The sequence below is a fragment of the Tachyglossus aculeatus genome, chromosome X1 (genome assembly GCF_015852505.1).
Source record: "Tachyglossus aculeatus isolate mTacAcu1 chromosome X1, mTacAcu1.pri, whole genome shotgun sequence".
Classification (NCBI taxonomy): domain Eukaryota; kingdom Metazoa; phylum Chordata; class Mammalia; order Monotremata; family Tachyglossidae; genus Tachyglossus; species Tachyglossus aculeatus.
In genome coordinates this window covers 115728264-115754951 of record NC_052101.1, presented here as the reverse complement: position 1 = coordinate 115754951, position 26688 = coordinate 115728264, and the positions used below count along the sequence as shown (strand labels likewise).

The window sequence follows — 26688 nt, the reverse complement described above, 5'->3', positions numbered from 1 at the left end:
CCCACCCTGTCCCACCCCCGAGCCAGAAGGCCGAAGAAGTAGACTGAAGGGATATGATTAGAGGGCAAACCCAGAAGGTCTTTTAAAAACTACAAATGGCAGAGAACTAGGTTGAGTGAAGGAGCAGAGAAGTTCATTGTCCTTTCAAGGGAAGGAGGGGCGGAGGGGTGGGGGGCACAGGCCCCAAGGCAGAGAAGGTTCCAGATTACCTTCCTCCTGGGATCCCATGGGTAACAGGAAGTGTCCCCCCATTCCCACAGGCGGCACCCCAAGCCAGAGGAGGGCTAGCAGCCCCCTGAGACGAAGTCGAAGTCCGCAAAGGCATCCTGCTCAGCTGGAGTGAGCACCCGGGGCTCCCGGGGTGGAGTCAGGGTGGGTGCCTCCCCTGTGAACTCCTCATCAAAGTTGCTGACGTCAGTGCGCCCTGTGATCACCGGCACAAACGGGGGAGGCAGGCGCCGGGCTAGCAGTGCCTCCCAGTCCAGAGTCTAGAAAGGGTGGGAGGGAAAGGGATGGAGAATCAGCCCCAGAAATCGCCCCCCAGAGACGGATGTCACACAGCTTCCCCCCGACCACTTCTCCGGGAAGGTACAAGAGTGGAGGGATTTAGGGATAACGCAAAACTCAAGAATTATGCTTTTGCTTCTCCCCGCCCCGGCCAACCCCTTCCCACCACAGAAAGCCCTGTTCCCTTCCCCTTTTGGGGAAGACACCCTTTTGGGGTGTCTTGGGAGCAAGGGGGTTGAGTTATGGTTAAGGCCTGGAGGAAGGGGACTGTTGCCTCTCTCCGTCTCCTCCTGAGGCTCCTCCTGAGGCTACCTTTTCCTTTCCAAGAGGCTGGTGGGTGTGGGGATGAGGCATGACAGGAGGTAGCCAGGAGGGAGATTTGGGCTGGGGGTTTGTGGGTCCCCCCTGGGCTGGGGATATACACTTGTTTGTGTGTGCGCATGTACACACACCCAATCTGGGGTCTCACCCGGAAGAACGGCTGCTTCTTCACATCCTCAGCATCTCGTTCACTTGAGCCCAGACGCCGTTCTGGGTTCCGTCGTAACAGCTAGCGGGGGTGGGGAGGTGTGAGAAAGTGAGGGGAGAGATTAGGGAAGATCGGGGGCAGCTGGACCTTGGAATCCTGGCCCCCCCAAACCTGACTCTGAAGCCCCGTTTCCTTCCCCCCGGAATTGGCACAAGTAACAGGAGGCAGGGCAGTTGCTTAGAATCAAAGTCACATCCTCCCCTTGCAAAAAAACCCAACTGAGTAAGGGCACCCTCCACCCCCCATCTTGGTCTCGAAGGAAGTCAACCCCATGGAAAAAGGCAGGTCCAGAGAGGAAGGGGTCTGGGGCCTTGAGGGTTGCTACTCCGGGTGGTGGTGCCTGGGGCAGGGCAGGAAGTGGCTCGTGCCTTAGGAGTTGTAAGGGAATTTCTTACCCTGCGCATGATGCCAATGGCCTCAGTGGACAGGAAGCGAGGGTAGCGCACTTCATCATTGACAATGCTGTCAAAAACCTCCTCCTCATCATCCCCTGGGAAAGGGGACTGAGAGGCAGAGGGAAGGCCATTAGCCTGGGCTCCAGCCTGCTACTTTCCACCCAGTCCCCCACTGCGATTCCGGGACCTCTCCCCACCCTCACTCTCCTGTTTTGGAGAAACCCTGGTGTGAATCACTAGGGACCATAGGATCAGAGGAGATCACACCGCAGGGGAGGGGTTCCTAAGAGGAGGCGAAGATCCAGGGTTTGGGGCTACTAGGGACAGAGGTCTCACCTCTCCCACCAACATCTCGTAGAGCAGCACGCCTAGCCCCCACCAGTCCACAGCCCTGGTGTAAGATGTATCTGTCAGCACCTCGGGTGCCAGGAATTCCGGGGTCCCACAGAATGTGCTGGTCCGATCTCCGAAGCCCATCCCTGTGGTGAGAGCATCATGCGCAATAAACAGGAATTGGGGAGTGGATCCCCAGTTCACAGATGAGGAAACTGAGGTTCAGAAAAGTGAAGTGATTTGCTCGAGATCTCACAGCAGGCCTAGAAGCATCCTAGCCTAGAGGAAAGGGCCCGTGGCTCTGGGACTCAGAGGGGTTCTAATCCTGGCTCTGCTGTTTGTCTGCTGTGTGACCTTGGGCAAGTCACTTCACTTCTCTGTGCCTCAGTTTCCTCAACTGTAGAATGGGGATTAAATACCTGTTCTCTCTCCTACTTAGACTGTGAGCCCCATGTGGGACAGAGGCTGTGTCCAACCCGATTATCTTGTAGCTACCCCAGGCTTTAGAACAGTCTTGACACATAGTAAGTGCTTAACAAGTACCATTCTCTGTCTCCCCCTTTTAGACTGTGAGCCCACTGTTGGGTAGGGACTGTCTCTATATGTTGCCAATTTGTACTTCCCAAGCGCTTAGTACAGTGCTCTGCACATAGTAAGCGCTCAATAAATACGATTGATGATGATGATGATTTAAAAAAAGGGGTGGGGGTGGGATTAGAACCCAGGTCCCCTGACTCTCAGGCCTGTGCTCTTTCTCTTCTAGACTGTGAGCCCACTGTTGGGTAGGGACCGTCTCTATATGTTGCCAACTTGTACTTCCCAAGCGCTTAGTACAGTGCTCTGCACACAGTAAGCGCTCAATAAATACGATTGATTGACTGATCTAGACTGTAGGCTCGTTGTGGGCAGGGAATGCGTTCATTATACTGTACTCTCCCATGCGCTTAGTACAGTAAGTGCTCAATAAATACGATTGACTCTTTCCGCAAGGCCTGTGGCTTCCCAGCATGGCTCAGTGGAAAAAGCCTGGGCTTGGGAGTCAGAGGTCATGGGTTCGAATCTCAGCTCCACCACTTGTCAGCTGTGTGACTTTGGGCAAGTCATTTAACTTCTCTGTGCCTCAGTTCCCTCATCTGTAAAATGGGGATTAAGACCGTGAGCCCCACGTGGGACAACCTTGATTACCCTGTATCCCCTTCAGTGCTTAGAACAGTGCTTGGCACATAGTAAGCGCTTAACAAGTACCAACATCATTATTATTATTATTCCCAATTAGTGGTGCCTTCTTGCTTCCTCTCTTCCACCCCAGGTCCCGGTACTCAGTTCCAAGATTCCAAGTCAGGGGCCAGGAGGGTGGGAGTCATGTCACTTGGGTCCTGTCCCTGCTTGCTAAGGCGGCTGCCCTGGCAGGGGCCTTGAGTTTCCCTGCTACATAGTATGTGAGGAGGTTGCTTCCACCCCAGGAGAATTCCAGTCATGTGCCCCACGTCCCCCCCATCCCCACCCAGTCAGATCCTGGCTCCCAGCCCTCCCCCCATCCAGACCACGGCCTCTTTCCTCACCCTCCTTGCAGAGTCCGAAATCAGCGATCTTAACGTAACCCTCGGTGTCCAGCAACAGGTTGTCCAATTTCAAATCTCTGTGTAAGGAGACCAGGATTAGAGCAACCCAACCACCAAGAGAACTACCTCCAGGGTTCTGCTCCCCTCCCGCCCGATACCTGTAGACAATCTTGTGGTCGTGCAGGAACTGAAGCCCCAACACCACGCAGGCCGAGTAAAACCTGTGGGAGAGCAAAGTCGTTTCAGCTCTGGGATCTCCTGCCCATTGACAGACCCTGTGATCAAGGAAGGCTGGGGGTGGGGGGGGGGTCCTGGCGCAGTGAGAGGCCGGGGAAGCCCGGATCAAAGTTTGCCCCCTCCTGCTTGCCCAGGAGCACAGGCCTGCCCTTCCTTCTGAGCGCTGGCTTTTCCAGCAGACGCTGCTGGTCCTATTTTTAGTGCAGCGGCAGCTGCGGCAAATGGATGTGTGTGCGTGTGTGTTGGCGGGGTGTTGCCAGGATGGCCGTTGTACAGTCGTCCGATGGTTAAAAGAGGCTCTCCGGGGGATCCTTGGGACCCACGCACCCCTCCACCCCCTAGTCAATTCAGGGGACTTGGGAACCTCATTTCTTAGGGATTTCTGGGGCCAGCCTAGACTCCAACCCAGCCAGGAAGAGAGCGTTCTCTCCCATTCCCAGCTGCGTCTCCCCTTTCAGTTCCCCAAACCCAGAAACCCAGGAAGGAGGCCACTGCTGCTCAGATAAGCGCTGCGCTCCCAGGGGGCTCCTGGGTTGGGGAGCTCTCCAGCGGCAGACAGGGGTCCTGGGATGGGTCTGCAAACAGCAGGGAAGAGCCAACCCCATTAGGAATCCCGGGGGGGGGGGGGGGGGGGGGGTTAGGGTCTGCAGGAGTCCGATCCGTGGATACGGGGTGGGGGTGGGGGGTGGAAATCCAGAGGTGTCCACGGAACTCACACGGCACGGGGCTCGGAGAAGACATCACTGTGGATATGTAGCATGAGGTCACCCCCTGCCGTGTACTCCATGACAAAACAAACATGCTCTGGGGTCTGGAAGCAGCCGAACAGATTCACCAGGAAGGGGTGGCCCGCGCCCGTCACTGCTGCCAGGATCCGCTTCTCACACATTAAGCTAGGCAGGGGTCAGGGGGCCAAGGTCAGAAGGCACGCCATCCCCGCGGCACCAGCTCCCTTCCCTCCTCCTCCGCCCCTCCCCGCTCACCTCTCCACCTCATCCCGGGCCACAATGTCGCCTTTCTTCAGGGCCTTGATGGCAAATAACTCCCCAGTGCGCAGGAATTCAGAGAGCAGCACCTGGAGAGGGGCAACTTGGGCATGCAGGCCGCCAGCGCCTCTCGACTGCCCGCCTCCCCCGGGAGGCAGAGAGCTCGGGAGAAGGGCCCGGGGAAGTTAGTGGGGATGGACCTTGGGAACTCTCCTCCCTGAAGCTAGAGTGCTGGCTCCCACCCCAGCTGCCCTGCGCGAGAGAAGGCTCTCGCATCCAGGCCGTAGCTTACTTTCCCGAAATGTCCTCGACCCAAAACTGCCAGGAATTTGAAGTCCTCCAGGCTCAGCGGAGACTTCCTCAGGGGGCTGTGGGGAGAGAAGGGCTTGTGGGAACCCGGGTCCGCAGGGCAGGGCCTGCGCAGAGGAGGGGAGTAGTGACAGACGGGACCCAGGAGGGTCCGGGGAGCCCAGACACATCCTGGCAGAGAGTTACCTGCATTGACTGGAGCTGGGGGGTCCCTTGGCATCAGGTGTCAGCTCGGGAGAATGGTCAGCATCCTGGCTCCCAGGACCCTGGTGGGAACAAATCGCGGGGCGGAACGACAAGTTCAGCCCCCGAAACTGCTGCCTTCCTACCCGCCTTCCCCGCCCCCACTAACCCCGTTCCATCACAGGAGCCGGTCTACTTTCTGAACCTCTGAGGGCCAGGGGAGGCAGGGTCTCACCGGGCTGGAGGGGAGGTTGAGTGGGGGCTCGTCCGGGGGACTCTTCTGCGAGGCGCTGTCAGACTCCAGGTTCAACTTCTCAATGGAGATGTCGCTGAAGGAAGAGGGGAGGGTGAGAGGCTTGGGAGGGGTGGGAGAGGAAGGGAGACCTGGGAGAGGCTGGGAGGCAGGACGCCTGGGTTCTGTTTCCAGCTCTGGGAGAAAGAGGTTAGCACGGAAGAATTCCTGCAACTGGAATGCTGGAGGGGTAGGAGAAGAGGGACATCCTGGAAGCCTGGGGCCTTTACCCTGCGCGCCGGGGCTCGGCAGGGGGAGGGGCTCCGGGGCTGAATGTGCCCGTGGTGTTGGCATTGGGGATGAGACGCCGCAGCAACCGAACCCAGGTGGCGATGTCGATGTTCATCTGGCGGGCCCGCAGGAATGCCTTCCCTGAGGGTGAAACCAAGAGGGGGGAGGTCGGAGGTCAAGAAGGAGGGGGGCTGGGGGAGTTAGGGGGTGGGGAGGTGGTGGCCTGAATGCCCGAGCTGCCCCTCTTTCCTCGCCCTCCGCCTCCTGCCCTGTTGGGAGCCCCTGGACCCGAATCCGGATTCCACCCCTCCTCCCCGCCACGAGCCGCGGGCCCTGGATCGGGGAGCCCCACCCACCGACAAGCCCCCCGGACTCACCCTGCTGCTTGGAGAAGATTTTCTTTTGCCTCCGGAGCCGGGGAATCCGCTCAATTACGGGGTTGAAGAAGGTGACCTGTCCGGGGGGGAGGGGTGAGGCCACAGGGAGGAGGGGGGGGACCATGGGGAAACTGGGGCGAGACCCCCAGGAGGGCTCGGTTCTGAGCCTCAGCTTTGCCCTCTCCCCGGCCTTGCTCCCTGAAGCTCTGGCCTGTTTGGGGGGAGATGAAGACGGAAGGAGGGAGGTAGGAGCCGAGAGGAAATGGGAGATTGGAGGAACGTGTACCTCCGCCAGTAGCGTGCCCTGCGGCTCTAGCTCCAGATGCACCTCGTGCCGTTGGTTGTCCAGAAAGTCCTCCAGCTTGAGAAACTTGAGGGCACAGAGGCCCCGCTGATCCCGCCAGAAGAGAGAGATTTCCAGCTCACGGGCCTGTGGGGCAGGGAGGAGCTGACACTGGGGCCTCGGAGACCCCAGCAGATGGTGGACTGGTCCCTTGCCCCCCGCCAGCCCCCACCAGGCCTCGCTGCCCCACCCCAGCTCCAAGCCCCGCTGACCCTCCCCAGCTCCAAGCCCCGCTGACCCTCCCCAGCTCCAAGCCCCACTGACCCTCCCCAGCCCCAAGCCCCGCTGACCCTCTCCAGCTCCAGGGTGAAGCTCTGATCCCAGGCATTTGGGCCCCAAGGCTTCCAGGACGTCTGCCCCACGGTTGTGTTGTCCAGCTTCAGCACAGCGCTGACCTCGTCTGCAGAGAGCTAGCTGAGTCAGCCCCGCCCCCCGGGAGAGAGACCATCCCCAGAAGGAAGCCACCGACCCCCTCCCCCGACCCTGGAAGAGACCCTCTGCTCCCTGAAAGGTCCAGCCCTCTATTTCTACCCCCTTCACCAACATCCCTTAACCGCTCTCGGGCTTCGGCTGCCCCAGGCTGGGCCCCACAAGCCTGGTGGAGCCCATCGTGGCTTAGCGGGGAAGGAGGGAGGTGGTTCAGGGTCACTCACTTATAGGAGGCCCAAAACGGGCAGGGTGCACTGCCCTACCCTAGCCCACTTTTCCACCACCCAGTCCGGGGTCTACTCTGCCTCTCCTTCTAACCTTCTCACTGTACCTCGATCTCATCAGTCTCGCCGCCGACCTCTTGCCCAAGTACTTCCCCTGGCCTGGCACGCCCTCCCTCCTCATCTCCGACAGACCACCACTCTCCCCCGCTTCAAAGCCTTTCAGAAGGCCCATCTCCTCCAAGAGGCCTTCCCTGACCAAGCCCTCCTTTCCTCTCCTCCCACTCCCCTCTGTGTCGCCCTGACCTGCTCCCCGCTCCCAGCCCCACAACACTTATGTACATATCTGTAATTTATTTATGTATATTATGTCTCTCTCCCCCTCTAGACTGTAAGCTCGTTGTGGGCGGGGAGTGTGTCTGTTACACTGTACTCTCCCAAGTACTTAGTACAGTGCCCTGCACACAGTAAGTGCTCAATAAATACGACTGACTGACTGACTCTCCCCAGGGCCCTGGCAGATACTCAGCTGGTGGGCTCGTCAGTCTTGAAGTTACTTCTCCCACTGAGGCTTCCGCTGCGGCTGTAGAGGCCCCGGGCTGGGCGGCTCAAAAAGGAGGTGCGGGTGTCAGAGGCCCCAGGGCCCGCTGTGGCAGGGGGTGGGCTCCAGGGAATACTCTCGGGCAGCCCCCTGCAGCCCAACACCCGGACTTCCAAGGTCCCTGAGGAAAGAGAGGGAGGATCAATGGGACTGACCAGTTGGGCCAGGCTACCTGAGGTCTGAGGGAGAGAGAAGGGGCTAATAATAATAATAATTATTATGGTACAGCGCAAGGCACTACTAGGCGCTGGGGTGGATACAAGCAAAGCGGGTTGGACCCAGTCCCCGTCCCACATGGGGCTTACAGTCTCAAATCCCCATTTTACACATGAGGGAACTAAGGCCCAGAGAAGTGAAGTGACTTGCCCAAGGTCACCCAGCCGACAGGTGACGGAGCCGGGATTAGAACTCACGCCCTTCTGATTCCCGGGCCTGCGCTCTATCCGCTACGCCGTGCCGCTTGTCTAAAGGACAGGGCATTGAGAGTTTGGGAGGGAGCGGATTCTGTAGAGAGACCCAGGGGCTGGCGGGGCAGGAGGCCTGGCCTTTGGAAAGGGAGTGGGGCCTAAAACTACTGACCCGTCCTGAGCCAAAGGTACCAGCCCAAAAAGGATCCAAAGAAATAGTCACAGTATCTAAAAGAGATAAACAGGGCTACCTCCTCTGCTGCTGTCCCTCGGGTTAGGTCTGAGCCTCTAACGAGAAGTAACTTAATAGAATATCAGACATCTTATACCGATAGGTAGGAAGAAGCAGTGTGGCGTAGAGTACAGGGCAGGGAGTCGGAAGACCTGAGTTCTAATCCCAGCCCTGTCAATTGCCTGCTGTGTGGCCTTGGGCAAGTCACTGAATTTTTCTGGGCTATTTCCTCAATTGGGGATTAAATACCCGTTTTCCCCGCTACTTAGACTGTGAGCCCCATGTGGGATAGGGACTGTGTTCAACCCCAGCCCTTAACAGATACCGTAAAAAAGGGAGAAAAACAAACTAAAATCATAATAAATGTATTTGTTGAGTACTTATGTGCTGCGCACTGTACTAAGAGCTAGGGTAGATACAAGATAATTAGGTCCCGTGCGGTGCTCACAGTCCAAGTAAGAGATAGAACAGGTTACTTAGACTGTGAGCCTCTGCTTAGATTATGGCTCCAGGTGGGACAGGGACTGTGTCCAATCTGATGAACTTGTATCTGCTCCGGGGCTTAGAACAGTGCTTGGCACGTAGAAGGGCTTAACAAGTACCCTACTAATACTGACAGGTATTGAATCCCCATTTTGAAGAAGAGGGAACTGAGGCCCAGAGAAGTGAAGTGATTGCCCAAGGTCACACAGCAGGTAGGTAGCGGAGCCGGGATTAGAACCCAGGTCCTCAGACTCCTAGGTCTGCTAGGGCACAGTGCAAACAGCAGAGATCTGGCATGGCTCGGGGCGGGTGGGTGGGGAGGGATTGAAGAAGGGAGAGGATGGTCTCTGGGAGATGAGGAAAGTAAGTTTGGTAGTCAGGAGCCAGAAGGTCAAAGTGAGCCACCTGGCTTCTGGGAGAGGAGAGCAGGCTCAGGGAAGAGATGGGGCAGGGGCAGGAGGTTGAGGGGGGGCCCAGACACCAGGATCCCGGCACCTGTGAGCGGTGAAGGCTTGCACAGAGTGCTGTAGTGGGTGGAGGGGAAGGGGCCACTGTGCCGAGCACTGAAGGCTGGAGATGTAGCCATGGCCAGCTCTTCCCTTAGCAGTCGTCCCTTGGGGTGTTCCTGGGGGAGCTCACTCAGACGCCGCTCCAGCGCCTCCCGCAGCAGCTCCAGCTTCTGACTTGACTCTGTCAGTTTCGCCTGGGCCTGAGGGGGGATGGGGAGAGAGCAGGGAAATCAGGGATCGACCGGCCAGCTCAGACACCCATCCCAAGGGAGCCCTGCCCCCCTGCGCTTCAACCAAGTTCCTGGCCCCTGCACCTCGGCATCCCCCCCTCCCCCCACCCACAGCCTGGTGAATCGCCAACTCTCACCCCTTCCATGAGGCTCCATCCCCTCCCTTCTCTCAGCAAGGCCCTGCCCCAGTCACCTCAGAGAGCGCCCGCCGGTCGGAGCCCTTGCCAGTGCTCAGCAGCCGCAGGACATTCTTGGCACCTTCAGCCACGGCGTGCTCCACCCGAAAATGGTGCCGCAGCTCCTCAATGCGCAGCTCCACCGCTCCCAGGTCGGGGCCTCCTGTGGGCGGAAAAGGGTTAACCAGACAGCAAGCAGACAGGCTGTAGGGGGGGAAGAGGGGAAGTCCGGCTCTCCCCCCACCCCACATCCCACTGGAAGAACTAAAAGTCTGGGTTTCTCTCACTGCCACCTTCCAACTGCCTGCATCAGACAGGGGCAGGGTGGGGGGACCAGGGATCAGACAAGGGCAGGGTGGGGGGCCTCTGGGTGCCAGGGTAGTGGGGGTAGAAGGTCCCTCTCACCCTGGCCCTCCTCCGTCGGGCCCTGACTCTCCAGCTGTCCAGCTTGCAGGGCCTTGCGGATCTGCATACGGATGATGTCAATCTTGGTCTTGCTGTCCTGCAGCATCTGCTGAGCCGTCAGCAGCAGCTTTCGGTCCTGGGGTGGAACGAGGGGACAGTGGGGTACGCCATTCCTGACCTCAGGTAGCTCCCCTCTCTTCTCCTTGGGTTTCCACCAGAGGCAGGCAAAGCATGTGTGTGTCTGTGTGCCTCTGGGTGTCTGTATCCATCGGTAGTTGCCTCTGCACCCTCCCAGATCTCAGGGAATATGTCCCGCCGTTCTCCGCATGTCTATATTGATCTGTCTGCTTGTCTACCTGGGTGTCCAAAGACTCTCGGCTTCCTCTGCTCTTTTCCTCCCCATTTACGGTACAGGCAAAAAGGCTAAGTCTAGGCATTCCAGTCCCATCCACAATTCTAGCCAGAAAGGGGAAAGCTGGTTGGCTCCACAAATCCCCGGGAGGGTTAGAGAGGGAAAAGAGAACGAGAGATTGGGGAAGGGAATGGGTGATGTGGAAAAGAAACCGGAGAGGAGGGAGTGGAGGGGAGAGGAATGGAGCAGGAGAGAGGGAAGAAAGTGGGGGACAGGAGGAGAGAGGAGAGAAAGGAGAGGGTTAAGTAATCGGGACAGTTATAAATAGCCAGGGCTCGGGCCGCTCCCAACCACGGCTGCCAGAAATAGCCATAACCTTCCCCGCTCCCCGGAGCCCCTGGCAACAGGGTCCGCCCTGCAGCCTCCCTCACTCTCTCTCTCTCTCTCCCCTCCCGCCCCCCACTTCTTCTTCTCCTCCTCTGGCCTAGCACTCCCTTCCTCCTCCTCCCCATTCTCCAGACCACTACTGAGGCCCAGGACCCTAGAGGGCTCAGGGAGGAAACAGAGGCAGGAGGCAAGGGAAGGAGGCAGTTTAGGAGAACCTAGGAGTGACCTAAGGCTCCTGTCCCCTGTGCTGATGCTCCGCCTCGGACTCCTGGGTTCCTCACCTTGGTGCTGCCGTTGCTGTACATGTGGATCATGTTCTCAGCCCCTTGTTTCACCTTGAGCTCGATGTTCAACTGCTTCTCCAGCCCAGCCACCCGGTTCAGGCTGGCGGTCGAACAGCTCAGGCTGCCGGGAGACTGCGGGGCATCTGAAGGAGTGAGGGACAGGAAGGAGAGGGTGTCAAGGCCAGGACTCGCTCCCCTCCCCTCTCTCATGACTGCCTGGAAGCTTTCCTGCTCCCAGACCAACTCCCTCCCAAGGCCCTGGCAGTTCCGGACCCTCTCAGGACCTGACCGATGGTTGGGGACATCCCCCGCCCCCCGCCCCATCTCCTCACATCTTTACCCTTCCTCTGTTCTCAACCATCTGGGGGAGTCCAGCTTTCCCAGGGTGGAGGGAAATGGGGCCCAGAGCTCAGCCTCTGAGATGGGACCCAGATATCGTCTGTCTCTCAGAAACGCCTGCTCTTCCTCCCCCAACCCGAGTCCCCTTCCGAAGCCAGAGGGAGGACTCTGGGCTCCCTTCCCCTTCAGCTCTGCAGGGACTCAATGGCTCTGAATATTTCATGAAGTCGCTGTAAGGGGATATCTGCCAGTGTCACTTCCATTCTCTGAGCCAGGCCCGTGGCGGGGGGTAGGGGGAGGTGACCAGAAGCGAGGAGGTAGGATCCTGGCCTCCACTACTTAGCAGTCCCTTTCCTCGTTGCCCCCTTGCTTTTTAGAGTTGGAGACCAAACGCAGGAATCGGGCACCCAGCCCCCTGCGTGCCACCCTTGGGCCTGCTGCTCTCCCACCTCACTCCCACGTCCAGAATGAGAGCCCAGGCAACCAGCCTGCCCCCCCCCCCCCCCCGCTTCCCCTCGCCTTCCCCAAACATGAGGCCACCACATCTTCCCTTGCCCCAGCCCAGGGGATACAAGGGCACCCGTCTGGGCAAGCCCCTCTCCAAAAGGTCCCTGGGATCAAGACACCTCACCTTCAGGTTGGTCAGGCTCGCGCAGTACCACATGGGCATGCAGTTCCTGCAGCTGACGATGCAGCAGGTCCAGGCGGCGGGCCGAGCCCCTGAGCAGCAGCTCCACAGGGCCCAGGCTGTGGCCCAAATCCGTGGTCGCCCGCCTCAGGTTTTCTGCCCCCTCCTTCAGCTTCAGTTCTTTGCGTATCTCCCGCCTCAGCCGCTCCACCTCCGCCTCCAGCCGCTGCTGTACCCCGGGGGCCGCCAGGTCAGCTCCTGCCAGGCCCAGCTGCTCCAGCACTGACCAATTCCCTGGCTCGCTCTGTGGGAGAAGGATAGGGAGAAATGGGCAGTTGTCAGTATGCTGGGGTCCTGGAGGCGGAGGAGGGGGTGAGACCGGCAAGATTGGGGCTGGGAGGGGGGATTTTGGAAAGAGAAAGTGATGGGATGCCTGCCTTCTGGAAGTGCGGTGGAGTTGGGGGACAGGGGGCAGAGTGCCTGGGTTAGGGACGGAAGATTGGAAAGACGGCTCCCAATCCAGGTGTCGGTAGCCTCTCCTAGATCCCCATCCAGACCCGGAGTGCCCGGAGTACATATTTATTACTCTATTTATATATTTATTTATTTATTTATTTTACTTGTACATTTCTATCCTACTTATTTTATTTTGTTGGTATGTTTGGTTCTGTTCTCTGTCTCCCCCTTTTAGACTGTGAGCCCACTGTTGGGTAGGGACTGTCTCTATGTGATGCCAATTTGTACTTCCCAAGCGCTTAGTACAGTGCTCTGCACATAGTAAGCGCTCAATAAATACGATTGATTGATTGATTGATTGATTCTCCTCCTCCTCATCGTGATAATAATTACGGTACTTGTTAAGCACTTACTGTGTGCCCAGCACCGTTCTAAGCCCTGAGGTAGACAAAAGTTAATCAGATTGGACACAGTCCCTGTCCCACAAGGGGCTCACAATCTTTAACCCCCATTTTCCAGATGAGGTAACTGAGGCCCAGAGAAGTGAAGTGACTTGCCCCAGGTCACACAGCAGACATGTGGCAGAGCCAGGATTAGAACCCAGGTCCTTCTGACCCCCAGGCCCGTGCTCTATCCACTAAGCCAAGCTCTCCTCCCTCTCCCCCAGTGGGAACAAGTGGGAGGGATGGCCAGAGGAGCTGATGCAGTGAGAACAGGAAAGGCTAAGAAATGTCATTTCTGGGGCAGAACAATGGTCCATCCAGCCCCAGTATTCACGCAGTGGGGCCTTGTGAGTGCAGACACAGCTGCTCTGGCCACGGCTTCCGGGGCGCTGACCCCCGGCGGGAACTCCGGGGCACCTGCCAGTAGGGAAGAGCAGCCCTTTCCACTATACCACACCGCGTTCCCCTCCTCCCCGAACCTCTGCTTGAAAAGGGGGGGACTGAGCTGAAGTGATGGGAAGCAGAGTGAATAGAGCATGGGCCCGGGACTCAGAAGGACCTGGGTTCTCATTCCGGCTCCGCCACTTGTCGGATGCTCATCCCCTAGACTGTAAGCTTGTTGTGGGCCGGGACTGTGTCCGTGTACTGTTATTTTGTACTCTCCCAAGCGCTTAGTTAAAGTGCTCTGCACATAGTAAATACGATACAATATATATGATTGAATGACTGGTGGACTGGGTGACCTTGGGCAGGTTATGTCAGTTCTCTGGGCCTCAGTTCCCTCATCTGTAAAATGGGGATTAAGACTGTGAGCCCCATGTGGGATAGAGACTGGGTCCAACCTAATTAGCTTGTATCTACTCCAGTGCTTAGTACAGCACATAGTAAGCGCTCAATAAATGCAACAAATAAATAAATAGTGGAAAAAGCACAGACCCAGGAGTCAGAGGACCTAGGTTCTAATCCCAACTCTGCCATTTACCTGCTGTGTGACCTTGGGCAAGTCACTTCACTTCTCTGGGCCTCAGTTCCCTCATCTGCAAAATGGGGACTCAATACTGGTTCTCCTTCCTGCTTAGACTGTGAGCCCCATCATCGGCCTGATTATCTGCTATCTACCCCAGCACTTAGTCCAGTGCTTTGCACAAAGTAAGTGCTCAACAGACACCACAATTATTATTAGTATTATTATTACTGTTACTGGCCACTGGATACTTGGAGGAACCACGCGATGGTTACTCTCCTTGACATAATAATAATAATAATAATGATGGCATTTATTAAGCGCTTACAAAGCACTGTTCTAAGCACTGGGAAGGTTACAAGGAGATCAGGTTGTCCCACGGGGGGCTCACAGTCTTAATCCCCATTTTACAGATGAGGTAATTGAAGCCCAGAGAAGTTAAGTGACTTGCCCAAAGTCACACAGCTGACAAGTGGTGGAGCCGGGATTTGAACCCATGACCTCTGACTCCAACGCCCGTGCTCTTTCCACTGAGCCACGCTGCTTCTCTATCCATCCTAATATTTAGGACTGGATCAGCCAACACCCCTAACTTTTTCCTCAACCTTCCCAGCCCACCTCGGAGCAAAGCCACCATGGCAGCATCCCTCCCACCCCCCGGCCCCCACCAAGTTGAGCCCCCCGTGCTAACTGTCTTAGCTGCCATACCCTGGACGTGGCCTCCGCTGTTTTCTTCTCACATTTTGATTTTGAAATGGAAGTTTTGTTCAGCTGGATTAAGGGACTGGCTGGGGCAGGGGGAGTGGAGAGTAGCCATAGTGGTGGGGGGGATTGTGGGGAATGCTCTTCACTCCCGTTCCCCCCCACCCACCCACCCTAGCTCCAACTCTGCTGCCAGAATGGCTCATAAACACATTCCTTCCCCATTAGCTCAAAGCCCCAGCTCCAGCCCCAGCCGGCGTGGGCCCAGTGCCCTCTGGCTTGGGGGACCTGGGCCTCTAGCCTTATGAGGGGGAGTTGGGGGGTCCCTCCCATGGACTCTTTCTTTGGATGAGAATCATTCCCACATCACACACAACACTCCAGCCTCCCCAGTCACCAGGAATCCTGCCCGGGGCAGACCCCAGGTCACCCAGAATTCTGCCCAGGAACGGCACTGGGCCACCTGGAAATTTGGTCCTTGGCTATGCCCCTCGGGTGTTCATTCTCCCTTCGCCAAGGAGCTGCTGCAGTTCTGCCCAGCCCCTCAGACACAAGGCTTCTCCTCCTCCCCTCGGGGTCACCCCCTTGCTCTTTCCTAGCTGATGAGGACAGCCCAGCGCAGTCCCCTTACCCCAACCCAGAGCAGCAGCGCCGGGTGGGGAAGGGTGGGGAGAGGCCTGTCCCAGCTGCTACATCCGGAGTCGGGGGAACCACAGAGAGGGGCCCTCCCCCCATCATCCCCGCCCAGCAGGGATGGGAGCCCCAGGTCCCTCCACCCCATTTTGCCCCCACCTCCAGGTCCTGTTCGGCGGGGGGCTCCGCTTCTGCCATCCTGAGTCCCTGGGGGGGGGTCTCTGGACTGTGCTTCGGGCTCCGCCCTCTTCCTGCACCCCGGGCCCCCGCACTACATCTGCTACTTCCTCTTTCCTATCATCTCCCAGCCAACCTTGCGCAGAGACAGGGGTGAGGGGGAAGGGAGGAAGGGGAGGGCAGTAGAGGGGGCAAGGGGGAGGAGCCAGAGGCCCTGGAAACCTACAAGTGAGTTTTGGGGGGTTTTGGGTTTTTCTTGGGGTTTGGGGAGTAGAGTCTACAGTCCTGGGGCACCTTCCAGAGGCTCAGCGAGGACTTCGAGTGGTCCAGTTCCACCCCAGAACTCTTTCATCCTCCCATCCGCTCATCCCTTGTAGGTCTGGATAGCAAAGGCTGCCACATGCGAACCAAACTGGCCCAGATACCCACCCCTTTTCTCCCCTGCACATGCACCCTACCATGAGCCCACCCCCTATGACGAGCAAACCCGCTCTGACATGTGTCAACACTTTCAACCATGTACAGGAGGCTGAGCAGATCCTGACACCCCCAACTCCTCCAACTTTCCCTTTCGATGGATGTGGACCTGCTTTGGGGAGCCTTTGCCTCCAACTCTTTCTAGAACCTCCACCACCAGCCCCCGATTCCAGGCTTCCTGTGTTTCCTGGCTGCCCCTCCCCACCCCCACCTCCAGAGCAGCCACTTCCTGAAGTCACATGTAACCGGAAGATGCGGGGGGGGGGGGGGGGCGGAGGGAGAGCCTTCCCCCTCCCCACACCCCAGTTGTCAGCCCCATCTCTGACCAGAACTCCTTACCCTCGAGGCTAACCCACTCCCCAGGCAGTAGTTCTGTATATACGGGGAGCTATTTGATGTGATATCTTTCTACCTGCTAGAAGCAGAAAAGTAGCCCCTCTCAAACTCATCTCCAAATTCAGTGTCTTGGGCCCATTTACATTTTCCAGGGGTCCAGAGCCAAAAGCCACTGCCACCGAGATGATTAAATTTTAGAAATGTCTCTCCTGCTGGCCCACTCCATCAGGGGCTGCTGAGTAGGCCCCCCCACTTCACAGGGAACTGGGGAGCAGTCTTCCCCACAGCTGTTTGAGCTAGACCCCCGCCCCCCGCCAGCCTCACTCATCCCAGGTCTCTGCAAGATGGTGTAGTGAATAGAGCACAGGCCTAGGAGTCAGAAGGTCAGGGGTTCTAATCCTGACTCCCCCACTTGTCTGCTGTGTGGCCTTGGGCAAGTCACTTCACTTCTCTGTGCCTCAGTACCCCGTCTGTAAAATAGGGATTAAGACTGTGAACTCCCTGCAGGACAGGGACTGTGCCTAACCCAATAGAGAAGCAGGGTGGCGCAGTGGAAAGAACATGGGCTTTGGAGTCAGAGGTCATTGGTTCAAATCCCGGCTCCGCCAATTGTCAGCTGTGTGACTTTGGGCAAGTCACTTGACTTCTCTGTGCCTCAGTTACCTCATCTGGAAAATGGGGATTAAGACTGCGAGCCCCCCGTGGGACAACCTGATCACCTTGTAACCTCCCCAGCGCTTAGAACGGTGCTCTGCACATAGTAAGCGCTTAATAAATGCCATAATTATTAATACCTTTGCATCCACTCCAGTGCTTAGTACAGTATCTGGCAGATAAGACCTTAGAGTTTCCAATTAGGGCTGAAAAGATCCAAAATGATAGCTTTTTAAAAATGGAACTTGTACTAAGCACTGGGGTAAATCCGAGATAATTAGGACTGTGTCCCTGCCCCACACAGGTTTCACAGATTAAGGGGGAGGGAGGACAGGTATTTCATCCCCACTTTTCAGATGAGGAAATTGAGGCCCAGAAAAGCTAAATGATTTGCCCAACATAACACAGCAGGCCAGTGGCAGAGTTGGAATTAGAGCCCAGGTCCCCTGACTCCCAGGCTGGGCTCTTTCCACTAGGCCACACTGCTTCCTATGGGCTTATTAGCTCTTTGAAAGCAACCCCGTTCCTCAAATCTCTACCCTATTTTGTCCCCTCACTCACAATAAAAAGTTGGCACCTCTGCTGCCCGCTGTTCCAGAACCAAGCCAAGAAATTGATTTCTGATTATCCTGGTTCTGCCAATTCTCTCTCTCCCCGCCCCCCGACATCATTTCAAAAGCCAGATCTGAAGGAAGCACTCCCTGCCCGCCCGCCCGCCCGCCAACCCCAATAACCCAAAGAAACGAGGCTGGGGAGAAACTAGGCTAAACTTAAGATAACCAAAAAAATCTGGTCACTTTGGGTGGAACGAGAGAGGAAGGAAAGGACCCAGTGGAAAAGAGGGAAGAGTGAGGAAGGAAGGGGGGGGGGGGGGGGGGGAGGGAGAGAGGGCCAGCCAGGGGAAAACACAGAGGGAAAGGAAAGGGGGGAGAGAAAGAAATGGAGGCAGGAAAAGACTTACCTCCTCCATTGCTGCTGCCACTGCTGCCGATGACAACCTCCACTGTCCTTCGGGCCCCTGCAGTTCTGCTGGGGCCGAGCTGCCACCCTCTGCCACCTGACCTGGGTAGTGGCGGCAACAGGCAGCAGCATATGGCGGTGGCAGCCGGAGGCAAGCGGCAACCATGGCTGGGCCAGAGCTGGCCCTACGAGGCTGCCGTCGGCAGTTTCTGGCACAATCATATGAGGCATTTCCAGCTGTGCCAGAAACTCCCCGTCAACGATGCCGAAGGGCCAGCTCAGCCATGGTGGTGATGGCACTGAAGAAGAGGAGGAAGCCGCTGCTGCCATCATCACCCTCAAAGCTAAGGGCTTCTCTCCTGCCACCCAGGCCTAAAGCGGGATCCTGATGGGTCCTGCCTTTGGCCTTTCGGGTGGCAGGACAGAGGTCTCAAAGCAAGACGATCCAGCCCATTTTGAGGCATTAATCGCCTTACCTCAATACGACCGCATGGTGTTTGGGGAGCATGGAAGGCCGAGAAGGCTGGGAGATGTGGGAAGAGGTCGGGGTCACAAGGGAATTAACAGGATTCCTCTGTCAAAATTCTGTTTAGGGAGGGTCCTTCTGTGGTGGAGGGGTGGGGAACTCCCCTCAGGTATGGTTCAGCAGGGCCTATTAAGAGCCTGATCTTGTGGGGGAACATAGAGGTCCCTTCATCTGCAGTTCTCGCGGAGGGCAATGAGGAGGTTCTATTTAGAAACGGAGCAGGTCCTTGTGGGGAAGCAGGCCCTTGGGGTGGCTCAGAGTCCTTGCAATGGAGCGGTATACCCCTTCTCTGACCAGGAAACAGCCTGGTATAGGACCCAGAGGATCCAGAAGCCTTTGGCTCTCAGCACCCCAGAGCCTGCTCCCCACGACTGGGCCAGGAGCAGAACCCAGGCGCCCCACTGCCTGGCATGGAATGTGACCCTCTTCTTCTCCCAGCTGCCTGTCATTCAATCCCCCCTTCTAAAGCGGGGTGGGGCAGCTGAGTTTCTCCCACACAAAGAGACTATTCACCCCCCCACACCACACACACACTTCTAGGGGCCAGCTGGGGGCCGGTGGGGTGGTGGTGATCAGGTGCCCAAAGAGAGGACAGACAAGTGCCATATCCCTCCCGCCCCTTCCTTCCAGTTCTTTCCCCTTTCTTCCAGACAAGAGGCAATGGTTCTGCTCCTTGTTTGGAGAAACTGAGGCTCAGCGAGGGAGCAATATTAGGTAGGAGGTCCTGGGAATTCCCCGCACCTCAGTTTCCACCTCTAGATAGTGGAAAGAAAAATATTAACACTGACCTTGGGAGAGTCTTTTGCTGATCAGGTTTTCTGACCTTTCCTACGTCAAACCCCACAGGAGAAAAAGACCCAAGAGTCCTGGCTCGATCCAGTACTCTACACACAGTAAGTGCTCAATAAATAATAATAATTATTATTGTGGTATTTGTTATGCACTTACTATTGTCAAGCACTGTTCTAAGCGCTGGGGATGATACAAGGTATTCAGGTCAGACACAGCCCCTGTCCCACACAGGTCTCATGATCTACGTAGGAAAAAGAACAGGTATCGAATCCCCATTTTACAGATGAGGTAACGGAGGCACAGAGAAGTTAAGTGACTTTCCCAAGGTCACACAGCAGATATGTGGCAGGAGCAGAATCTAGGTCCTCTGACTCCCAGGACCATGCTCTTTCTACTAGGCCATGCTGGTCTAATTGATTGACTACCCCGGGGGCCCAAGATCACCATGGCCTGTCACGGGTCAGGCCTTGCCGGGGCCCAGGAACAGGCTGTCTACTAGATATGAGGGGGCTCTCCCAGATAGAACTCCGCTGCCTGGCTACTTTGTGTGTGTTTTGTAGCTTGAAGCAGATTCAGAATAGTAAAGCTGGGGAAGAGAAGTTCCTCTACTCCTTCACAAGTATCCAGTCTCTTTCCTTTATCTGACCTTCCTCCCCTGAAACGCGGCCAGCTCTTGAGTGGAGTTGGATAACCAAGCCACAAGGAAAGGCCCCAAAGACTCACAAACTGAAAGGATTGGGGAGCCGAGTGGAGCTGGGAAGAGGGTGGGGGGACGTGGGGGCTCAGCTGCAGAGTCCTCATCCTCTCCCCTCCCCTCAGGTCCCCCTTGCAGTTGGCCGAGGAGGGTCCCAGAGGTCGGGGGGCAGGAACGAACCAGGGTCACATCAAGCAGAGATGGGGGGGGGGGGGGGGCGAGGGACCTTTTATTCCAATTTCAGTTTAGACTCTCAGTCTGATCAAGTGGCATTCCACCCCACCCCACTTCACCTCCGGGTGGGAGGAGAGACTGAAGTCCAGGATTTGGGGGAGCGTGCGGGGTGTGGGGAGGAACCTTTGGGCTGCAAAATAATCTGCATCCTGTTCCTGCTCAGAACATCTTAATCAGTGTTGCCGAAATGTGGCTCGGGCAGCCTTTCCTGCCAACCGGTGGCATGATGCCCTCTGTCCTCTTCTTCAGCCACCCCTGCCTCCTGGGCAAGAGCTGCCGTTTGATCTCCCCCGGCTGCTTGATTTTACGGGGCCTCTCGGCTAGCCCTTTCTTCCTTCCCTCTCCTTCTCGGCTCCCTCTCTCTGCGGCCAGCCCGGCCAGGCCTTATAGAGGCAGCAGAGTAGAACTCTGTGACCTCGTCAACTAGGAATGTAGGGAGATTGGGTGGGAACAAGGAAGAAGCCCGGGTTGAGAGAGGTGGCTTGGGCACCACCCCTAACCAGGACTCCTGGGTTCATCCAGCTCCTCCCTCTGCTGAGTCACTCCCCGACTATTCGGTTTGGTGGACTGGGTCTGCAGCTGTCGCTTGCCTCTCGGGTCAGTAGGTGAGCGGGGCATCCTAGCCGCCCCACCTCCCCACATTACCAGCAGGAAATCTTAGCAGGACCCAGATGTCCAATCGCTGGCAAGGCCCGGTTCCTTCTAAGGGAATTCCTTCCTTTCTCTTCGTCTCTCGGCAGGGTCCATGGGAGCCAAGGCTTGGTTTCCTGTCTCCCAGTCCTCTGTTGTCAGCCCAGGAGACTGCCCCCTTCCCTGGACGGGGCTCTGAACAGAGCCCGGCAACCTGCCTTCCAAGCCCTGCCTCCCTTCCTCCTGGCTCCCACCACCTCCCTCCACATCCGGCTATTGGAATGATCTTTATGTTTACTGAGTCCCGACCGGACGGACGGACGGTCGAGAAAGACACAAATCCCTGCTCCGGACACGGGACAGACAGACGGGCAAGCTCCCAGACACACAGAGACAGACAGGCAGGACCAAGGGTGGCAGAGGGTAGATGTTAAGAAGGGATACAGAAAGAAGGGACAGGGGTAACAGGGGAGTGACCTTGGTCCAGAATCTTGGTTCCCTGGGTGTGGGGGAGGATGCAGCTGGTCATGGGCTGGAGCTCACATGCCAAACACACGCACATTTGTGTTTATTTTTCCACTACTAGACAGTCCCCACAGCACCTCACAACCGCTAATTAACCCCTGGACTGCATGAGTCACCGTGGGGCCGGCCTCTTCCTCCCCCCAGAACGCAGGCGTCCTGTCCCCCAGCCATTCTCACCACCAACTCACACACTCCCTTGCAGGAGGAACCCTGGCGTCCAGACGCTCTGCTCCCTCCTCCAGCCCACAAACTTCCCCTTCCTAGTGTGGGAGGAAAGATCTCAGGTGTCTAACTCCCAGAGAGTTCAGGGGGTGGGTTTGGGGAGCCCAGGAAGGAGGAAGCCCCCCTCCTCTTTGTTTCTCCTGGGGGACAAGAAACACCCACAGCCATCCGCTCCCCCTCCCCCCAAACCCTCCCTGCAGCCATTTCCTGGCCCTGCTCTCAGGCCAGAGAAAATGAAGCAAAATATTGGCAGGCAATATTGGGTCCTATGTGTGTATCTCTTGAGTCAGCCATCTGCTCCTGGCCAGATGGGCTGGGGGGAATGGACCGAGGGTGGGAAGAGAGGAGTGCAGGGTAAGGAGGGAAGGTGGGGGGGGGGGCAGAGGAGGGAGGGAGGGGATCCTGCTTTCGAGGTCTGGGCTCCAGAGCTGGGTCATCAGTGTTATGCAGGGCCCTGGCACACTTGGCACAGGGACGAAATCACGGCAGTGTTTGGCTCGGCCCGGATTTCTGGCTTTGGGAAGGCCCAGGAAGCGGATCATTAGAAGAGGGGGGGCGGTGGGGGGCTGGGTAGCTGGAAGAGTGGAGGGTAGGGAAGAAGAAAGGAAAAGAGGTCCAGGAGGGGTGGGAGGGACTGTAAGGACTTGGGGAGAATGCACAAGGATCGTTCCTCCTTGCTAACCTCAACCCCCGCACCCGCTACAGCATTCATCTCCAGCCAGGGACACTTCAACAACTGGAAAAAAGGAGCTGCCCTAGGCCCGCTGCCCTCAGGAGGGGCCTCCACAGCCCTTAGAAGGGCCTGCAGTGGCCATCCCATCCAATACCAATCCCCCTGCTCCTCCTCCATGCTTCCATCTACTGCAGCGCCACTGGACTAAACAGAGTCCCAACAGAACCGAGGAGGAGAGTGCTGTGCGGAGGTAGGGTGCGTGCACAATCTGAGGAGGACAGAAGGGGGTGGCTTTTAACTCAGGGGCCCACCAGGCTTCCCCTGCATCGGGTCTTCTGGAACCTTAACCTGCCCTGCCTCTGGCAATAGAGATAGATTAGGCGGGTAGGGCCAGGGCCAGAGTTTGCTCTCTGCCAGTAACTGGTGAGTCCAAAGTGTGTGTGGGGAGAAAAAGATGGCCCAGAGGTACAGAAGCTCATTATTACTAACCAAAGTTGGGTTCTGGAGTCCAACACCTCGCCCTAGGCAGCCAAACATGAGATCAGCAGGATCGTAGCTCTGGGCATAAGGATCTCAGATTGAGTTGCTCCACCGTGGGGAGAGGAGGCAACGGGATGGCGATTCCGGCCCAAGGGAGCAGGTCCTGGGATCTAGAATCTCCCCCAGAGTAGTAACAGGAGATCGCTGGGCCAGCTGGATTTTCGCGTGGCTGGCAAGAGGGCCAGTTTCTAACCTGATGCCAGTTGACAATGTCTCTAACTCTCTTCTGGGTCCCCCTCCCTCAGGCACTCACTGAATACAGGAAGCTGTTTGCTAAGTCAGAGCCAGAGTCACAATGGTCTCCCGGACAACCAGCTAGGCCCAGTGCCCCACCTCCCCGAGGGACTCTTCCTCCTCCCCTCCCCCTGGGGCTCCAGCAAAGGGAAGAGCAGGGAAGGGATCCAGGCTCTGGAGCAGTTCGGCTCCCCAGCAGAAGAAGATCATTCCCCTCACTCCTGGAGGCCATTAACCCCAGGTCTTCTGGATTCCCACTCCAGCTCCAGGGTCTGGCCCCTGACTCCTCAGGCACACTGCTCTCATGTATCTGGGACTGGTGACTCCCAGGAGCATTACAAACTGGTTTCCGCCTACCTGCTGCTTACCCAGAGGGCAAAACCGATACGGGGAGATGGAACCCGGGAGACCCAGGGCATCCTACCCTTCAGATCTTCTGCTACAAATCATCAGGCCACGCTGCCCTCCGGGGGATTAGGCTGAAAACCAGACATTGGGGTGCTCTCCTTTCCCCATGTGCTCTTCTCTGAAAGGAGGAACTCGCCAGCCAGAAGTCCAGCTCCCCAAACCCATGCTTTGACAACCAGGCCAGGCTCCACTCCGAGAGCTGGAAACAGAACCCAGGAGTCCTGGCCCCCCTCCTCCCTACCCCCCACCCGAGGGAAATCAGTGTCTACCTTGAAGGCTCTGCAACACCAGACTCGGCCGGCTCCTCTGCACGATTCCCCTGCCATCAGCGTGGCCGTGGGGTGCTCCCTCTGGGCTGGGGGGCCGCCGAGGAGGGAGGAGGAGGGGAGACACAGAGGGGGAGAGGGTACAGGATGGGGTGGGGGGGTGCAGAATGAGATGAAAACCCAGTTACAAAGCAACAGTGGAACAGCCTTGCAAGAGTGTCTGGACGGGGCAGGATGGAGGAAGTTTGGGGAACAGGACACCTGGGTCCTGGGAGAAGAGGGAAAGCCAGGAGGGAAGGGGGAAAGGAGAGTTGGGGGCTAGGCTCCATCCTAGCTCTGAGAGAGCGAGATCCAGTGTGAAGAGCTGAGGCAAGGGAGGGGGGTGGGGTGGGGTGGGGTAGGGGGAACAGAAGGCAGCCCAGCTAAATTCTCCTCTCCAGATCTGGAGTGGACTCTAGAGAGAAGTAGGAAGGCGAGTGGCCCGTTGGTTAGCGTGGAATGGTGACGATGGACGTGGAAAGCCGGGACTCAGGACTCCTGGTTCTGCTCCACCAACCAATTAATCCCCCCTCACCTCTCTGCCGGGGTGAAGGGCACGGAGAGAATTAATCAGGGCCTCTTTGGCCTCTCTTGATTGGCGTCAATCACTGTGTTTATGATGATATTAATCATAGTAAACTCTCCACCAGGGCGTGCGGTCGCTCCTGGAGAGAGTTACGGTTGGCCCAGGGTTGGGTGCGGGTCTCCACTACGGTCTCCAGAGAGCCTGTTCACGGAATCCAAGCAACCCATCGGTACGAGAACCCTTTGGGACCCTAGGAATGGGTCCAGAAGCTGAGGCGTAGGCTTTGGGGCAGAGAGACTTGAGCCGGTATGCCAATTTTACGATCCCTGGGCTTGCAAGACACCCACTGACCTAGCTGGAAACAGACCCAGAGGGGAGGGAAGGGTTCCCAGCCCAGGAGAGGCTCGGACTGGCCGACACCAGGCAGGTCATGGGTTTGGCAAAACGTGTGAGGGCTGGGTTAGCGGTTGGGTGGGGCTTTCCCTGTTCTGAGAGATGGAGTCGGGAAGGGAAAGACAAAGAGGGAAAGCAGCACCCAGAACAAAAAGGTGGGCAGGCGGGGTGGGCTGGCCCAGTTCGGGGGCCGTGCTAAGCGTGTGAGGGGAGTATCGCAGAGAACAAGGAGCACCCAGACGCTTCTACTCCCAGATATTCCCCTGCCACAGATAGGCAGACAGACACTTGCAGGCATAGATAGAAACGGACACAGACACACAATCACACTTCTCCAAAGAGCAAAACAGCTCCCCATCTCCGAGCAAGATATTGCCCCAGCCTATCCCCGGTCCTCCAGGCTGAAGGTGACTCCTTCAGCTTGGAGTTAGGGGCCTGGCCCCCCCGTTTAACTCACTCCTCAGACACCAAAGGGCCAGTAGTAGATATGCAGACAAAGGAGGCTGCGTTACCTCCCCATACCAAATTGGGCAGAGAATCAGGGGTGTGAGGGAAACACTACCCCCATCCCTTTTCCCTCTTGCTAGGGCTGTCTGCAGGGCCAGCAGAGGAGAGATTAAATAGGACAGGAAATAATACGAGTAAAGGAGAATGCAAGGGGTGACCCCCTTACTTGAGGACCTAAGCAAAAGGCTGTCCCTGCGGCTACTTACTCCCCGTATTCCTGGTGCCCACCGAGGGGCACCTCAGCCAGGGACGTGGCGGTGAATGAGGGAGTAAGGGTGGATTTGGAGGAAGACCCCCCCTCTGATTCAGAATAAATTCCCAGAGGAGGAAGTGCAGGAGTGGCTATGCTAGGTCAGAGGAATGGTGGGGGGAGATTGGGGAACCCATCTATCTGCTTCCAGAGCTTGGATCCAGGCAACTTCCCTCATCTTTACCCCACTCCCCAGAGTGTACAGGGAGGGGGTCTGGACACAGACGGCGTTGGGGTGTCCCATGTTGGCGCTCTTCTACTCTCCACAGACGGCAAAGACTGTGTCTCTATGTTGCCAACTTGTCCTTCCCAAGCGCTTAGTCCAGTGCTCTGCACACAGTAAGCGCTCAATAACTGTGAGCCCACTGTTGGGTAGGGACTGTCTCTATGTGTTGCCAATTTGTACTTCCCAAGCGCTTAGTCCAGTGCTCTGCACATAGTAAGCGCTCGATAAATCTGATTGATGATGAGAAATACGATTGATTGATTGATTAATGGGGTACTGGGAGGGTCCTGAGATGCGCAAGGCGAGGAAAGGGGGCGGGGAATGAGGGGTGGAGGAGTTTTGGCAGGTGCACCTCCAGTTCTCTGTACCTGGAGGGAGTCGTTGGCCATCTCTCGTCTCCAGGGGTTCCTCCTCCCTTCTTCTTCTTCTTCCTCCTCCTCCTCCTGCCGCTTCGGATGCTGTCACCGGTTCTTCCAAGGGACGGAGAGAGGGTCACTCAGGGCAGGCGGGGCGGGGAGCGCGGCCTCTCCATGATATCCGGGTCCGAGGCACGATGAGGGGAGAGCGCGCGCCCCTTCACCCAAGTCGGAGCGTTCTAAGGGGGAGGGGGGGCGGCGGCGGCGCGAGCCCTCCCCGCGCGTTCCATCCGGGCCTCGCGCACGCGCGCTCGCGCTCCCACTCGCGCGCGCGCGCGCTCCTGCCGCCGCCGCCTCAGCCCCTCGTCCGAGCTGTTGCCGGACTGGTCACGTGTTAGAAGGGGAGGGGGGGCGAGGGGGGGAGGAGCACGCGCCCGGGAGCGCGCTTCGGCCTCGCAGGGGGCGGGGTTAAGAGGTCTCCCCGTCCGGGGCCTGGGCGGGGCTGGGCCCTTCAGGACTGTGACGTCATCAGAATAATGGCATTCGTTAATCGATCGATCAATCAATCAATCGTATTTATTGAGCGCTTACTATGTGCAGAGCACTGGGCCAAGCGCTTGGGAAGCCCAAGTTGGCAACATAGAGAGACAGTCCCTACCCGACAGTGGGCTCACAGGCTAAAAGGGGGAGACAGAGAACAAAACCAGACTCACAAAATAAAATAAATAGAATAGATATGCACAAGTAAAATAAATAAATAAATACAGTAATAAATGTGTACAAACATATATACAGGTGCTGTGGGGAAGGGAAGGAGGTAAGATGGGGGGGATGGAGAGGGGGACGAGGGGGAGAGGTGCCAAGCGCTGGTCGAAGCG

General features: G+C 57.3%; 1 protein-coding gene across 5 annotated transcripts; it reads right to left on the bottom strand.

Moving 5' to 3' along the window:
• Window positions 1-57: 57 nt before the first annotated feature.
• PKN1 (protein kinase N1) lies at window positions 58-26120 on the bottom strand. 5 transcript variants are annotated; one of them, XM_038772316.1, is made up of 23 exons: window positions 25823-26120; window positions 17771-18068; window positions 11971-12271; window positions 10998-11143; window positions 9978-10113; window positions 9590-9735; window positions 9153-9366; window positions 7465-7656; window positions 6575-6684; window positions 6228-6371; window positions 5942-6017; window positions 5564-5705; window positions 5277-5370; window positions 5045-5124; window positions 4842-4917; window positions 4547-4638; window positions 4280-4456; window positions 3485-3547; window positions 3327-3403; window positions 1768-1910; window positions 1432-1539; window positions 977-1057; window positions 58-488 (listed from the first exon to the last, which is right to left on the bottom strand). In XM_038772316.1, exons 2-23 carry the CDS (start codon window positions 17933-17935, stop codon window positions 285-287), a joined length of 2967 nt encoding a protein of 988 aa, XP_038628244.1. In that variant the 5' UTR covers window positions 17936-18068; window positions 25823-26120; the 3' UTR covers window positions 58-284. The 5 variants fall into 5 exon arrangements, with proteins under 5 accessions (XP_038628244.1, XP_038628245.1, XP_038628248.1 ...); XM_038772317.1 differs by lacking the exon at window positions 17771-18068 and adding an exon at window positions 23517-23602 and having other exon boundaries at window positions 25823-26119; XM_038772320.1 differs by lacking the exon at window positions 17771-18068 and having other exon boundaries at window positions 25823-26119.
• Between the last annotated feature and the right edge of the window lie 568 nt (window positions 26121-26688).